Source organism: Polyodon spathula, chromosome 1 (genome assembly GCF_017654505.1).
Source record: "Polyodon spathula isolate WHYD16114869_AA chromosome 1, ASM1765450v1, whole genome shotgun sequence".
NCBI classification, from domain to species: Eukaryota; Metazoa; Chordata; class Actinopteri; order Acipenseriformes; family Polyodontidae; genus Polyodon; species Polyodon spathula.
In genome coordinates this window covers 39,338,864-39,353,479 of record NC_054534.1, presented here as the reverse complement: position 1 = coordinate 39,353,479, position 14,616 = coordinate 39,338,864, and the positions used below count along the sequence as shown (strand labels likewise).

Genomic DNA, 14,616 nt, shown 5'->3' with positions numbered 1-14,616 from the left:
GTAAAAATAATAATAATAAATGAGAAAAAAATGGAATCTTTCGTTTTATAAGAAGTTACTATTAACCTTTTGGTTGCATGGAGGGAACGACACTGATGTATTCGTTCATTCAAATACGGAATTTATTCTCGTGTGGCTTCCGGTTGTCTCCTGTTTCCTGTTTATAATAACGTCACTTCCGTCTGCCCGCTGTAGCTACAGGTAGTGCTCCTGCAGGAAGATGGCGACGGATAAACAGAAACATGAAGGCAGGGTAAAGATTGGACACTACATACTCGGGGACACCCTCGGGGTCGGCACTTTCGGAAAAGTTAAAGGTGAATGATGTAGAATGTTGGCATAAGAGCTATGAGGGTTTGCACTGCAGTTGTACATTTGCTGTGTGCATAAAAATTACGTTGCTGGCCCAATTCTTATTAAAACAAAATTGCCTGCGCATGTTTAAACGTGTACTACTTCATTTGATGTGTTTTATTATATTGTGGCAAGACGTTTGGACTTGAGTGGTTGCAGTCCTAATTTGGTTTTGCAGTTGTTACTCTACGCTAGACTTAAACTCCTATCTGTACTGCATAAACCAGGCAGAATTTTGCAAAATCATTGATGTATTGGTTCAAGAGTTATATTGCTCAGATATATGCGTTGCAACGCTTACCTTTATTTTAGATACTAAGGGAAACATGAAACCAGTTATAAAAAAATGATCGTTAATAATACGTGTAAAGATTTATTAAATTGCAAGCATGCTTTGAAACATTGAACTTTTTAATCGATATGTATTGCCAGCCTTGGTCGTTAGGAGCAATTAAATATTTGGTGTGGCCATTTAGAAATGTTAAGGCAATGTGTACTTGGGATGATTGTGCAAGTGACTGTGTGTGTGTAGTGCTGTTTGTCGTGGGCTGTGACAACAGGAAGTTTTGTGTCTAAACAACAACGTTGAAGAATATTATTAAAAATAAAAAATGTACAAACCCCATCACTTTTGTTGTGTTTGGTGAAATTCTCAGTTCTGACAAATAACAAGATTAATACAGTTTTTACTTTTAGACATTCGTTAAAAGTCGTGGTATAGTTTCGACCGCCATCCTAAAAAGAAACATTCTTTTGTGGCCATTTTAATTGCAGTACAAGTTACGGTGGGCGCTTCCATAACTATTGTGGGGTGATTACATTTTTATGTATCTTTTTTTCTGGTACTTTGTCTTAATTATTTAGTAGAACTATATTTTGAAATATCACTGTACAGTATCATTATGCTCCATTATCTTCTATGGCAAATGACCAAGCCATTCCTTGGCAACATTTAGATTTCTGTATCCCAGCCAGATAACTTTGGGGGGGGGAATACAAACTATGTGCAACTGAATGTCATTTAAATTTACTATTTGAAATACTGCTTGCAAAATATATCCAAACCAGTATCAGAGTTTAGCCTAGCTTTTCATAAATGTTTAAGAATGGTGATTTATTGACTTTGTGTTAGTTTCCTCTTGTATATCATTCTGCAACTGTCTGATGTGGACAGGCACTATTAAATAGTGCTTGATCATTTTGCACGCTCCAGTTGTCAACGGCCAGTGCCTAACATTTGCTGCAGGTCAGCTGAAATGTTTGATTGCTTTCCTCTGAATCATTAAATTCTAAAGATTCCTAGGCTACCCAGGGTGTCATAGCTGCAGCTGCATCCCATTTGGTTATAACTGACTTTGCCATTGGGAACAGCTTACCAGTGGGCAATCTAATGCCAGGACTAACAAAAATAGCTATTTCTGGTTTGTACACTAGATTGATTACTTAAATTGCTGTAATGTATGGGTCACAAACTCCTAAGCTATTTTAAGCATTTCCTTTTGCATGCAGTGCAGACTTATCACGTAGTCTATTACGATAGATGACGGGAAGGACTGAGTGGGCACAGATCGATAAAGGTATCCACACATTACAATAGTTGATCCTTCATAAAGATATTGAATTAAAAAAATTAAACCAGGTCACTAACCACTACTCTGTAGACTGTAAGAACCAGTTTCTTCCTGCAGTTACGGTATAACAAGATGCGTAAAATTCGCACTGGAAGGGTCATATTTGTGTGTTGCTCAGAAATTCAAACCAGTGTGTGCTCACTAATTATTTAGTTGATTGTAGTGGTAGGTTGTTAGGGTCTTAGTTGGAGGGTACTGTTTTCTGAGGGGGAAACACACTGGGGGGGGGGGGGGGCGGGGGGCGGGGGGTTTGATGCATTTAACATTTACACAGTTTCAGCTATACTCTACAAGGGCATTTTTTTTGTTATAGACCAGTGACAATAACAGATACTAAGTAGACTTGACTTCAGGTGGGCACAGGAAAGCGTGTCGGGATAGCCCTTCTATTTCAACCTGGAGAGAACACTATAACCTCCATTATTGAAATACTGAAAATAACAAAGTAAAGGAAGATCACTGTCCACAGCTTCTTGCATGTGCTTCAGTACTACTACAGTAGTCTCTGTATAGGAAGACCTCCTAAGAGAATATCCTTGTGATTTTTTTTTTTTCCCCATTGTAAATGTTCCGCCTAAAGGAACAGGAAATTTGCTTAACACTAGAACCACCCGATTTTCGAACTACCTAGAACCACCATGTGGGTCACTTTGAACCATACATTTTTAAACTGCTTTGTTATCAAAATGAAAGACATATTATCGGATACAACTGAAAAGATGTATTCATGAACATCACATCTAACATTTGCATTGCAGAAACACTATTTAAATGGAAAATTAAACATACGACTTTATTTTTAAAATGAGCGCATATACAGCACGACTACAAACAGTGAAAATATATAATAAAATACACATTTCAAAAGAAATGGGTATGTACATACTCCCGTATACAGGTGTAAACAGGTAAAGGTACACACAAAACTATTAACTTCATCATTTTTGCAATTCTGGCTATCAAATGCCACCTGGATATTTAATTCATATATTTAGGAAAAGTCAAAAACGGACATACACATACGATTTACAATGGAAGAATAATTAACATTTAAATGCAAAATGGGTCAAACTGACCCATATGGCGGTTCTAGTGTTAAAAGAACACTTTTTTTTGGCACCGGTAGGGATTCGTTCACAACTGAAGAGTTACTGTTTTGTATCCTGATAACTCATCATCAGACTTAAATTCAAATGGTTTATTCAGTCTTTTCATATGTGACTTGTCATCAAAAGAGAATGTCTTGAAGCACACTGATTGGTTTATTAAATCTTTCCAGAACACTGTCCTATTATTGCCCCTTTTTTATACTGATTTCCAGTGCGCCGCTGTTTCTCTTGTTACAAAAAGTTGGAAATTGTTCAAGCTCCTAAAAAAAACCTGAATCGGACACAAGTCGCTGAGCAATTTAGTGTTGTCCGTACTGTTGAGTTTCTTCACCTTTCTGATAAATAATTAGTGTGTGTCCTGAATCTTGCTCCAGTACATGATTAATCTAGAGCTGTTGCTGCATTTTTTAAATGTGTAGGGTTGCTGTGTTAATTTAGTTTGACAGTTAGGTTATTAACGTTAGTTTGTTTGTGGCTTTATTATTATAGTTTATTAACATATACTTGCCTATTGCTTTTCTATTATTTATGTCATTTGTTGACACATGTGCGTCATGACAAGCAATACATATATATTTATGTATTGTTTCATATTTTGTCTGGTGGTCAACTCTGTCTTAAAGAACACTTTGGTTACCTTGCATCCCAAGGGGTATTCTGTGAGCTGGAGATTACTGCAGTTAATTGTTTTTTATCTGTGCAAACTTGTGTAGCTGGTGTTGGAGGTGAGTAAATACCAAGTAATAATTAACAAAAACAGGATTCTGTTAGGGGTGGTATACTCTGGCATCTGGTGAGAGATTGTTTGAAGCAGTAGGCTTAATAACCCTACAGTGTAACACTCAAAAAGAAAAGTATCTCAAAAGAAAGTTTTTATTATCCCCTCTTTATTTATTTATTTTTATTTAGATTCACTTTACCAGAAACTGTTTTTGATGGGTTCATCTTGTTCACATTTGGGGCAGATACTACTATAATTATTATAATACAGATTTGTTTTCCAGACATAAAATTGTTTTTATTTGTAATGTTTTGGAGTACACCTGGGGTCAGTTATAATTACAATTACATAATAGTTTGCAGAAATTGCAATTACAATGCTATTTTTTAATATATTAGTTACAATTGTGCTGTAGTATTTTTGCATTTACAATTACACTAAGAAGTAACACAAATAGCTACATCCTTTAACATGTTTACTCTGTTTATTCTACCAAGCAGTGATCACAGGTACAAATACAGAAGCACACTATAGAACATTTTTTCAAACAAATGGGGTCACTAAAAGTGGTTGCAAATATGAGAAGAATGTTCACTCAATGTAAAACACAACATAGAACTGTGAATGATTATGTGTGTAATTCAACTGCAATTGATCACAAGTACAATTCCGCAGGTATGACAAAATTCAACTACAATTACATTATAATTAAATTACACAATTACAATCATAATTTACCTAGGTTTGTTTTGGAGTCATAATCGGTCTTCTTAAAATGCTTTAAGAAAAGTCTTAAAATACCTTTACAGTATGTTTGTAGCCTTTCAAGTTCTGTTGGGAGGATTTTGCTGGCATCTGTAGTATAAAACAGTTACAGAACAGGGAATGCTCACATCATTTCTGGTATTGATCCTGGTGAGAACCCCCCCCCCCCCCCCCCCCCCCCCAAAAAAAAAAAAAACAAAAACTTGAGTAATGTTGTTGCTGCAGCCCAGTACATATGTGATTTACCATGTAATTTATTGTACCTTGCCTGATATATTGTAAAGGGAAAGGGTCAAGTTGCCTTTAGATCCTTTACAAGAATGGTGTAGAAATAGAAAAATAATATGGGACATTACCTGCATTTAATGTCCATTTAGTGAGGCCACAATATTTAATTGGTTTTATAACCAGTAAATCATCACCTATAGTATTGTGACATGTTAGAAACAGGTGATACACACAGTTGTGCTTAACCTCCATAAGGTAACCTGGGGTCCGTTCGGACTTCACGGTGCTATTGTATCAGTTAATATGTGGATCTAGTGACTTGATTTTTGTTTCCTTTCAGGTAGCTGTCAGACACCCATCATATTACACTATACAAAGGATAGTTTTAGTCCAGGTAGCTTGGTTGAATTTCCCAAATTGTTTTAGGTTTGGAGTCCATACGGACACCAGGCGTAGTGTATTGTCAGGTCCAACCTTGTTGCGCACCGTAATAGCTAGCTTCCTGGTTTAAGGCTTGTTTGAAAGTTCAGAATTGGAGCTTTCCAATCATGTATGTCCTGAACATACATTCCTAAGCAAAACTACAGCAAACAGAAATTAAGGCTCGAGTCATGTGACATGAGTCAGATCCTAAGTTTTGTTTGTTGCCTATTACTTGGTCGCTTCAACAGATAGCATTGTGGTTTCAATGTCAGGCATGCTCGTAGGCGTACTTTCTATCACCCCTTCATTCAGTGCTCCAGTTCTGTGACGCGCAGCAAATATAACTCGAACTCAAACGTAAAGAGCTAGGAACACCAACTGAAAGAGGAGGCTTGGGGCTTTCCAATGATATCTCATGACATGTTCCTAGAATAAGCTACAGAATGCAGTGGTGCCTTCACTTGCTGGGAGACAGCTGTGCACATTTGGGGATCTTATCCATTTTGCATACCATTAACATTCATTAATTTACTGCAGTTGTTAGTTATATGTTGTTTTATTAATGGGGTCCTGTTGAACCCCAGGTTACCAGGAAAGTCAGTTTTCCGACATGTCCTTATGATGGTTAATTGCCTCATTTTTGGAGCCTGGGCACGTAGACCCTCATGAATTCTGAGATCTTCAGTGTAAATCCCTGCCAGCAGCTAAACTTTAAAATTGTACAATAATTCAGTGGTTCTGTAGTAGACCACTTGTTACAAATTCAATGTTGAATAACAGTGCTAAGACGTACTGTAACGAAGGACAAATAAGGGGCCTAGTTCAATCTAAGTTGTTACATTTTATACCAGATGTTGTAGTGGTTTATGAAATCCACTGGAAAGGTACTTTACATCCAACTGTTAAACAGTAGTGAGCACATAAAAGTACTGCACAGTATTATAAATTTGTTTCTTAAACCATATGTCCAATCCATTGTTTTGTTTACCAAACTATTTTTCTCTTTCAGTTGGAAGACACGAGTTGACAAAGCACCAAGTTGCTGTGAAGATCCTGAACCGACAGAAAATCCGCAGCCTCGATGTAGTTGGAAAAATTCGCAGAGAGATTCAGAACCTCAAGCTTTTTAGGCATCCACATATAATTAAACTGTGAGTCCTGACTTGTATTTAAATGGGAATGTTTATTAAACAGGTAACATTGGTTGACTTTGAGCATTGTACAGAAACATTACTGTTTATCCAGCTCTTTGTGGTATTGGATCAATATCGTTATTGGCTCAATGATGCAACGTTCTATTTACTGTGTTTTTATTTTTTTTACCGTCTGTGTTTTCTTTCAAGGAAACTGCCTGATGCACAATAAATAGAATATCAAACCCACGGTTTTATCCTAAGCAGCATTTTTGTTTGACACAGAGTACACAGCAGGGTGGTGTTGCCTGTCTAGTCATTCATAACAGTGATTTTATTAAACCATGGCATTGGAAAAACTGTATGTTTTGATATACTTCCCACACAGTTCTTTAGTAGTGGTGCTGATTACAGGTAAAACAGAACTTCCAAAGAGGTACAGCCTACTGTATAAAAATCAGCTCCCTATAGTTTAAAGATCTTGTTTATATAGGCATTGAACATAATGGTTTGATTTTAGAATTGCATGAAGTAATGTTATAATGGGATTATAACAAATGGGAACAAATGGGATGCAAGTGGTTTTGTTCCTGCTCGTGTTTTTGGTTGTGGATATTACTCAAGGCTTGAAATGAGCTAAATTAGGTGCACTGTATCAGTTTGTATGCAGCTACCAATGTTTGTTTGTTTTTTGTTCTAGGTATCAAGTGATCAGCACACCAACAGATATTTTCATGGTAATGGAATATGTTTCAGGTGGAGAGCTCTTCGACTATATATGCAAGAATGGAAAGGTGAGCAAAATAGAATTGTTTGGTAATCCAACTTCAGGCAAGTGTTTAAAATAAATTGTAAATGTATTTAAAATGTGATTTGTTATATGAATTAGTTGCCTTGTTTTCTGCTGGCAGCTGGATGAAAAGGAGAGTAGGCGTCTCTTCCAACAGATCATCTCGGCTGTGGATTACTGCCACAGACACATGGTGGTGCACAGAGATCTCAAGCCAGAGAACGTGCTGCTTGATGCACAGATGAATGCAAAAATTGCAGATTTTGGTAAGGGGTTTTACAGGACTATCGGATTTAAGATTGCACTAAATCTGGAATTACATACATGATGAAATATTGCTGAACATATTGAAAAATATATGTAACTGATACAAAAGATGGGTCTCGTACTCCTGCAGAAAGCTACGTGAAAGCAATTAATTGTTTTTAAGACCCTCTGATTTGAGACCCTCTAGGACACAGTGTAACATGATCAATAAGTGATATTGATGTCTGTTACCCGCTACAGCTTGGGAGTATGGATGTAAATTATAGAATAAAGTCAATGTTCACACTCTGTTGGTTATCGTAAACATGAGGGTTTGTTTTTAACTGACCTATCTATTTAAAATACATTATATATGGTACTTGTATTGTCAATATTAAAATTCTGTTGGCTATTTAAGAAGATGAATGAACAAGCCGATTATGCGAAATAGGTAACATGGTTTTGTATTGTAATGCCTAAGTTTTCACACTGTGATCAGGTCTTCCAATTTAATGAATAACTCTGCAGTCATTGGTCTATGTAGCTAACTAGTGGTTTCAATTACATTTTTTTTGTCTGATCCCCCTTTTTTTATCATCAGGTCTTTCAAACATGATGTCAGATGGGGAGTTTCTAAGAACCAGTTGTGGTTCTCCAAATTATGCTGCTCCAGAAGTTATTTCAGGAAGGTATGGAGGTTTTTCTTCTCTACTGGACTGTTGATTACTTAATGGTTTAAAACGGACCCCTGTCAATATCCTGACTAACGTTAAAATGTGTTGTATAGTTTGAAGGATATATTTAGCTTTTCAGTGCCCTACTGCATAATAACTAAAAGCTTGATCACCCTAGGTTTGATGGTTAGTCCGATGCCCTTTTTAGTAAACAAGGTCTGAAGACTGTACTGTAAAGTAGTGTGGGTGTATTGGAAATCGCAAACTTTTGACCTGTCGTTGACTCTACTCTGAACCTCCTGCTGTTAATATCTGACAAAACATATGGTCTTTATAGTTGGTGCGCAGTTGTATTAATATGATATGACATACTCCTTGGAGCAAGCTACCAGAGATGCTTTACTTTTGTTCTCAAAAGCTCCCATTTATAATTGATGGGGAGCTGTAAGTGTTTTAATGATCTTTTTCTTTCAGGTTGTATGCTGGTCCAGAGGTGGATATCTGGAGCAGCGGGGTGATCTTGTATGCCTTGCTGTGCGGGACTCTCCCATTCGATGATGACCATGTGCCAACCTTGTTCAAGAAGATCTGTGATGGCACCTTTTACACCCCACAGTACCTGAACCCCTCTGTTACTGGCCTTTTGAAGCACATGCTTCAAGTGGACCCCATGAAGAGAGCTACCATAAAGGAAATCCGGTAGGGTCAAATCAAGTCTATTGTGATGGTTATGCATGGTTGGGTAATTAGTTTGATCTCCAGCTGAGGTTGATTTCAGGGCTGGCTGGTTGGCTGCCTGTTTGGAACCCAAGTAAATTCTTTTACATTTGTATTAAAAATAATAATAATAATAATAATAATAATAATAATAATAATAATAATAATAATAATAATAATAATAATAATAAAAACAAACCACCTTGTCACTCCATCCAAAATAATTTGCCATTTAAATTTTATTTAGATTGGGTTTCTGCTCTCCAAGCAAACATCCAGTTAGTTCTATACTTTTACTGTTTCTGGTAATAAAGTAATATATACTGCTGGTTATTTTTAAAAAGCAAAAAACAAAACTGTGCCTAATTATTTTTCTTGCAGAGAGGATGAGTGGTTCAAACAGGAGCTCCCTAAATACTTGTTTCCTGAGGATGCAGCCTACAGCAACACCATGATCGATGATGAAGCCCTCAAGGAAGTCTGCGAGAAGTGTGAGTGCACTGAGGAGGAGGTGCTTAGCCTCCTGTACAGCAGGAATCACCATGACCCTCTGGCCGTGGCCTATCACCTAATCATTGACAATCGGAGGATCATGAATGAAGCCAAGGACTTCTACCTGGCCAGCAGCCCACCAGAGTGCTTCATGGATGAGCACCAAATGGCGGCCTCCAAGCCACACCCAGAGCGAGTGCCATTCGTGGTAGCTGAAGCGACCCCAAGGCCTCGCCACACGCTGGATGAACTAAACCCACAGAAGTCCAAGCACCAAGGAGTGCGGCGAGCCAAATGGCATCTTGGGATCAGAAGTCAAAGCCGACCCAATGACATAATGGCTGAAGTTTGCAGAGCAATGAAACAGCTGGACTATGAGTGGAAGGTGAGTTGAGATTTGTTCTCATCATAAATCTGTTAATTTAAAATGATAAATGTACACATATTTCAAAGTATAGTTGGCACACTTTATCGGGACGCCTCGGGAGAAGTAAAAATATCCTGCGGCTGCCCCAATTAAACGAGAAGTTTTTGAGGCGACCTTAGTCATGCTTTTCTTTTCTAAATGAAAAGAAAAAATAATTACATTACATCACATTATGATTACATATTAAATACATAATTTAAAGTATTTTTTTTTTATTTCTAAACAGAATGAATCTCTGTTTATGCATGAAATGAAAAATAATGGAATCACATCTTGTCTCAAGGCGAGGCACCTGCGAGGTTGACATGCCAGCCTTCTTTGCAACAGCAGCCTGAGAAACCTCAAGAATGCAATTTACGCAAGTCACAGTGTAATTGCGTACTCACTGCACTGTGCTACGCAAAATTCATCATTTGAATTCACTGTATTCCAATGAAACGAAGTAATGTCCCAATTAAACAACATAAATAGCATTGGTAGGAACTGTCTCCCACAGTTGTATTCCATTTAAGCAGAAATCGCTGTTATCGGTATCCTGGTTAGGCAATGTCAACTGTATATTAATGCTTACTATATTAAGTCTTATTTCTGCCTCAGAAGGCTTCTTTGTAATAAGACACCATAAATTTTGCCATTTCCACTGTGGGCAATGCCTTTTCCAAACGTGGCTAGCCTCTGAAGTTCTTGTACTGTGTCAAAAGATCAATGGGTGAATTATGGGATAGTATTGTACAGTGTTTTAAAAAAAAAAAAAACAATAAAAAAACAAAACATAGCAGTAGTTGTTGCCCGTGCAATGGATGCTGCAATTGGAAGAACGTGCATATTCTGCACAGTGCTGATTTAACTGTTTCTGGATTTTAGTCAGTCGTTATTGAAAGAATTTTCTTTTCTTTGTTCTCTCACTTGCTGCCAGAACTTCTTTTTTGGCCAAACACTTCTTGACAGCCATTGCAATAATGATAAAAAGCTTGATGTGTTGCTTTGTTCCCCTGTCGACTTCTTATCCTGCACACGTCTCCCTGCTACAGGATGACATAGTTCCTTTGTAGCCAGGTCTGGCCACATGGGGTACCATTTGGCAAACCAGGCCAGAAAAAGCAGCAGTTGCCGGCAGTGGAAACACCCTTTTTATAGGGCCAGTGGAAACAGGGTGTTGGTGACAGCAGTCCTTCTGTCCTGGAGCTCAAAAAGATTAGTACCAGATAATTGGTCATCTACACTAACGGAAACAGTTGGAGTTGGAAAAGATATATAAAATAATTATGTACATATCAAGGGAAGAAACAATACAAATCAGTATCTTTTATTTTTTTTTAATGCGTATCTTCTGGTTCCTTAGGTTGCAAACCCATATTATTTGCGTGTCCGGAGAAAGAACCCAGTGACAGGAATGTACACTAAAATGAGTCTGCAGCTCTACCAAGTTGACAGCAGGACCTACCTCCTAGACTTCCGGAGCATTGATGGTATATATGGGGAAAATAATGAAATCATTTTTTGAGGGAGGAATGAATAAGAGAATATATGTTGGGTTAAAAAATTATAAAAAGTGGTCATTTGGATAAAGAATATCTACTGTTTTATGAATATATTTAAACTTCTGCTCAGCAAGAACTAACCCTTGGGATGTCTTATCTTGTTTAAAAGGTGGTCCTTCAGAACACCAGTTAAATAGTTCCTATTTTGTGCGATTCTCTTACACTTGTATTGTGTCTTTCATGGAAAGCTGTTTCTCTCTCTCTCTTAATTAGATGACATGTCTGAGGTTAAATCTGGAACAGCTACCCCTCACCGGTCAGGATCGATTGGTAACAATCAGATGTCACTGAAGAATGGAGCTGGTGATGCCACGGTGAAAGGCGAAGATGGGTCTTTAACGTCCTCTTTGACATCGTCAGTTGACTCCTCAAGCGGCGACACAGCTCCAAGACCAGGGAGTCACACAATAGAGTTCTTTGAAATGTGTGCTAATCTTATTAAAGTACTTGCACGGTAAACTTTTTTTTGGCATTAGCCTACGAGTGTCTTTACAGCAATAAGCATGCACCAGATTCATGGCTTAATGCTTCCAGCGTGGATGTAGTTGTCGTTTTGTGGCACTGAAGCAGTTGGCCCCAGTAAAGCTGGGTCTAGCTTGGGGTGGGAAGGTTATTTAACTATAAATGCTAAGCCACTTTATAGTAATATAGATATTTTAAATTCATATACCCATTTCTTGCTCAAGAATTGAAGTATTAAACCCCAGTATTAAATGCAGGAATGTATTCCAATCATATGTATTGGATGACGGTGCTGCAAAATGAACACTCTCCAGACAGCATTGAAAGTGACAGTTTGATCTTTAGTTGGTATGCCATTTTGCAACACTGCAGAAATGTATTTCTGTGCAACATATTTCCCTGTAGGTTTTATATATAATGCATACATAGTTTGAATCTGAATACATGTATCAGAGCTTTAAATGGGGATCCAATATGTTTTTGAAAATATGGATTATATCGTATATATGGACGTGTTTTTTTTTTTTTTTTGCATTTTGTAATTTATATAGCTGGATATAACATTTTATCCTTGTACTGATGTGTTTGAAAAATCATTACAGCCAAATATTAGATTTTTTTTCTTTAATTTTAATCATACACAACTATTTTTGATAATGTTTTCCTTTTATGGTAAAAAATGATAATTTTTTAGGCTAAATACATACTTGAACTGGTTTCATCAAAGGTCATGACAGTTAACTTCCATTCCAGATTGTTATATAATAATATCACTGTTTTTATGTAAATTATTAGCCGCACAGAGAAATGTGCTTGTCTATAAATCTTCTAGATTTTGTTTTGTTAAAACCTTTAAAAGCCTGGCTAAATCAGTGGTGCCGCGTTTAAACCAATTTTGACCAACCCTGCTGAAAGTCTTAATCTAAAATAATTTTATTGTCAAGAATCATTTTTATGTAAGTGACAGTTGACAAAATTGAATTTCAGCCTTCTGTTTTTTTGCCTGTTCTTGCTTTGGCCTTGTTTAAAATTAAGCTTGAATATGATTATCCATTTACTTGATTTATTTTTAAAGAGTTTTTATCATAAAGGTTTGGATTTTTAAAGCAGACAGATCCATTTATATATATCGCCTTTTCTTTATTTTTCCATGGCAAGGACAAGCTAAATCCAGATGGATATAAATGATGCAGAACTTTGCCTGGGTTCATGCCTTTAACATATTCCGTAGGAAGCCCCTTGGTAGTTACTGAAGAGATCTTTAAAGAACTGTGTGAGGAATGCCAGTAATTATCAATTTTTCTCAGCAAGTTAGTTGTTACACAATTCCATCCTGTCCAGGAAAGTTACCCAAGTTCTGCTTTTGAAATGAGGACAACATTTTTTTGGTTTCTTTTTGTGTGCGTGTGTGTTGAATAATTTCAATTGAATTGGAGCTAAACATTCTGGGAGAAAACCGTTTTAACAGTTGAAGCCCTTTGTATATCTTTAGTTTTATACTGGTTAAATTTAATTGTATTTAGAGCTGCACATGTACTATGTGCTAGGAAGTTCTTTCAACTATTTTAGGCTATAAGAGCTGCTGTGGTTAACTTACATGTACGCTTTTCAATTTGACAAACAAAATCCTAAACCAGCCCTTGCATTGCTAGTAAAATACCAACTTTCTTCTAATTCATGCCAGTAACATTATGAATTAAGTCTGCGGTTCACCTGTTGTATTCTTGAGCATACGATCAGATGTGTAGTGGTTGACAATAGCAAAACATCCAACATTTATGCGGTTATTTTGTCAAAATGAACAGGCTCCCGAAATCATTTTATAAGAACAGCCTCAACAGTACTCTTTATACGAACTATTTTAGGCACGTCATCTTTATTTTATTTTAATTATCTTTTGTTCAAAGTTTTTATTTTTTATTTTTTTTAACCACTTGATTGACAGAAATATAGATGGAGTGATAAAAATAGGTGACCAGTCTCAAAATAATCATTATTTGACACATTGTAAAATTACTTCAATTGGGTTTTAATGTAAAGAGAACCTACATGATTGACCAATGTAATTTTTACTTTAGGGTGTTTTAAATCATTATGTGCATAAAACTGCCTAATAAAAAAAATTGCACCAACCATCTGCTTTAGTATGTCATTAATGTCGTACAAGTAATACTGCAAAAATGCATTTTGCAGAGTTATTCATCAGTACCAGCAATGGTGTACCTTTTCCCTTGTAACAATGAGCTGCAGGTGCATTTTTCATTTTACCATAATTTTGGTGTTGTCTTAATAGTTGTGCCACAAAAACGGTCATACTTTGTAGACAAACTTCCATACATGCTAGCAGTCCACGTGGTTTACACGTAAATTGTATGAAGTTTCAGTATACACTGCCAGGGTTTCCATGCAGTTTATAAACAAATTATCTCTATTGTCGTGAGAATGACTTGGCACGTATATATCAGGCAGTTTCCTCATGCTATAGGAAATGTGCAGCTAAACCATGGCACAGCTTAAGGGTGAGTAAATCATCTTGCCACGCAAATTATATGTGTCTTTTTTGTTGATTTTGTATGCAAACATGCATGAAAGCCATACCTTATGTTCACAAGACTTCAGCAGTGAAAATCCTTTTTGTGACATAACCTTGTGCAACATTCTACGCTCTCCCATTCACAGGGACACTTACAACATGGGGTATAATTGTTTTTGAGATATCATCCGCTCATCATCTAATTGGGGAATCTACAGTGGCTTGCGAAAGTATTGACCCCCCTTGGCATTTTTCCTATTTTGTTGCCTTACAACCTAGAATTAAAATTGATTTTTATTTGGATTTCATGTAATGGACATACACAAAATAGTCCAAATTGGTGAAGTGAAATGAAAAAAATAACTTGTTT

At 36.7% G+C, this 14,616-nt stretch overlaps 1 protein-coding gene across 1 annotated transcript; it reads left to right on the top strand.

The window, feature by feature from the left end:
- The first annotated feature begins 190 nt into the window (after positions 1 to 190).
- LOC121318564 (5'-AMP-activated protein kinase catalytic subunit alpha-1-like) lies at positions 191 to 13,840 on the top strand. Its single transcript, XM_041255371.1, has 9 exons — positions 191 to 317; positions 6,241 to 6,382; positions 7,065 to 7,158; positions 7,276 to 7,420; positions 8,002 to 8,089; positions 8,549 to 8,773; positions 9,173 to 9,668; positions 11,053 to 11,179; positions 11,465 to 13,840. The coding sequence occupies exons 1-9, from the start codon at positions 221 to 223 to the stop codon at positions 11,707 to 11,709; spliced, it is 1,659 nt and encodes a 552-aa protein (XP_041111305.1). The 5' UTR covers positions 191 to 220; the 3' UTR covers positions 11,710 to 13,840.
- Positions 13,841 to 14,616: the final 776 nt, after the last annotated feature.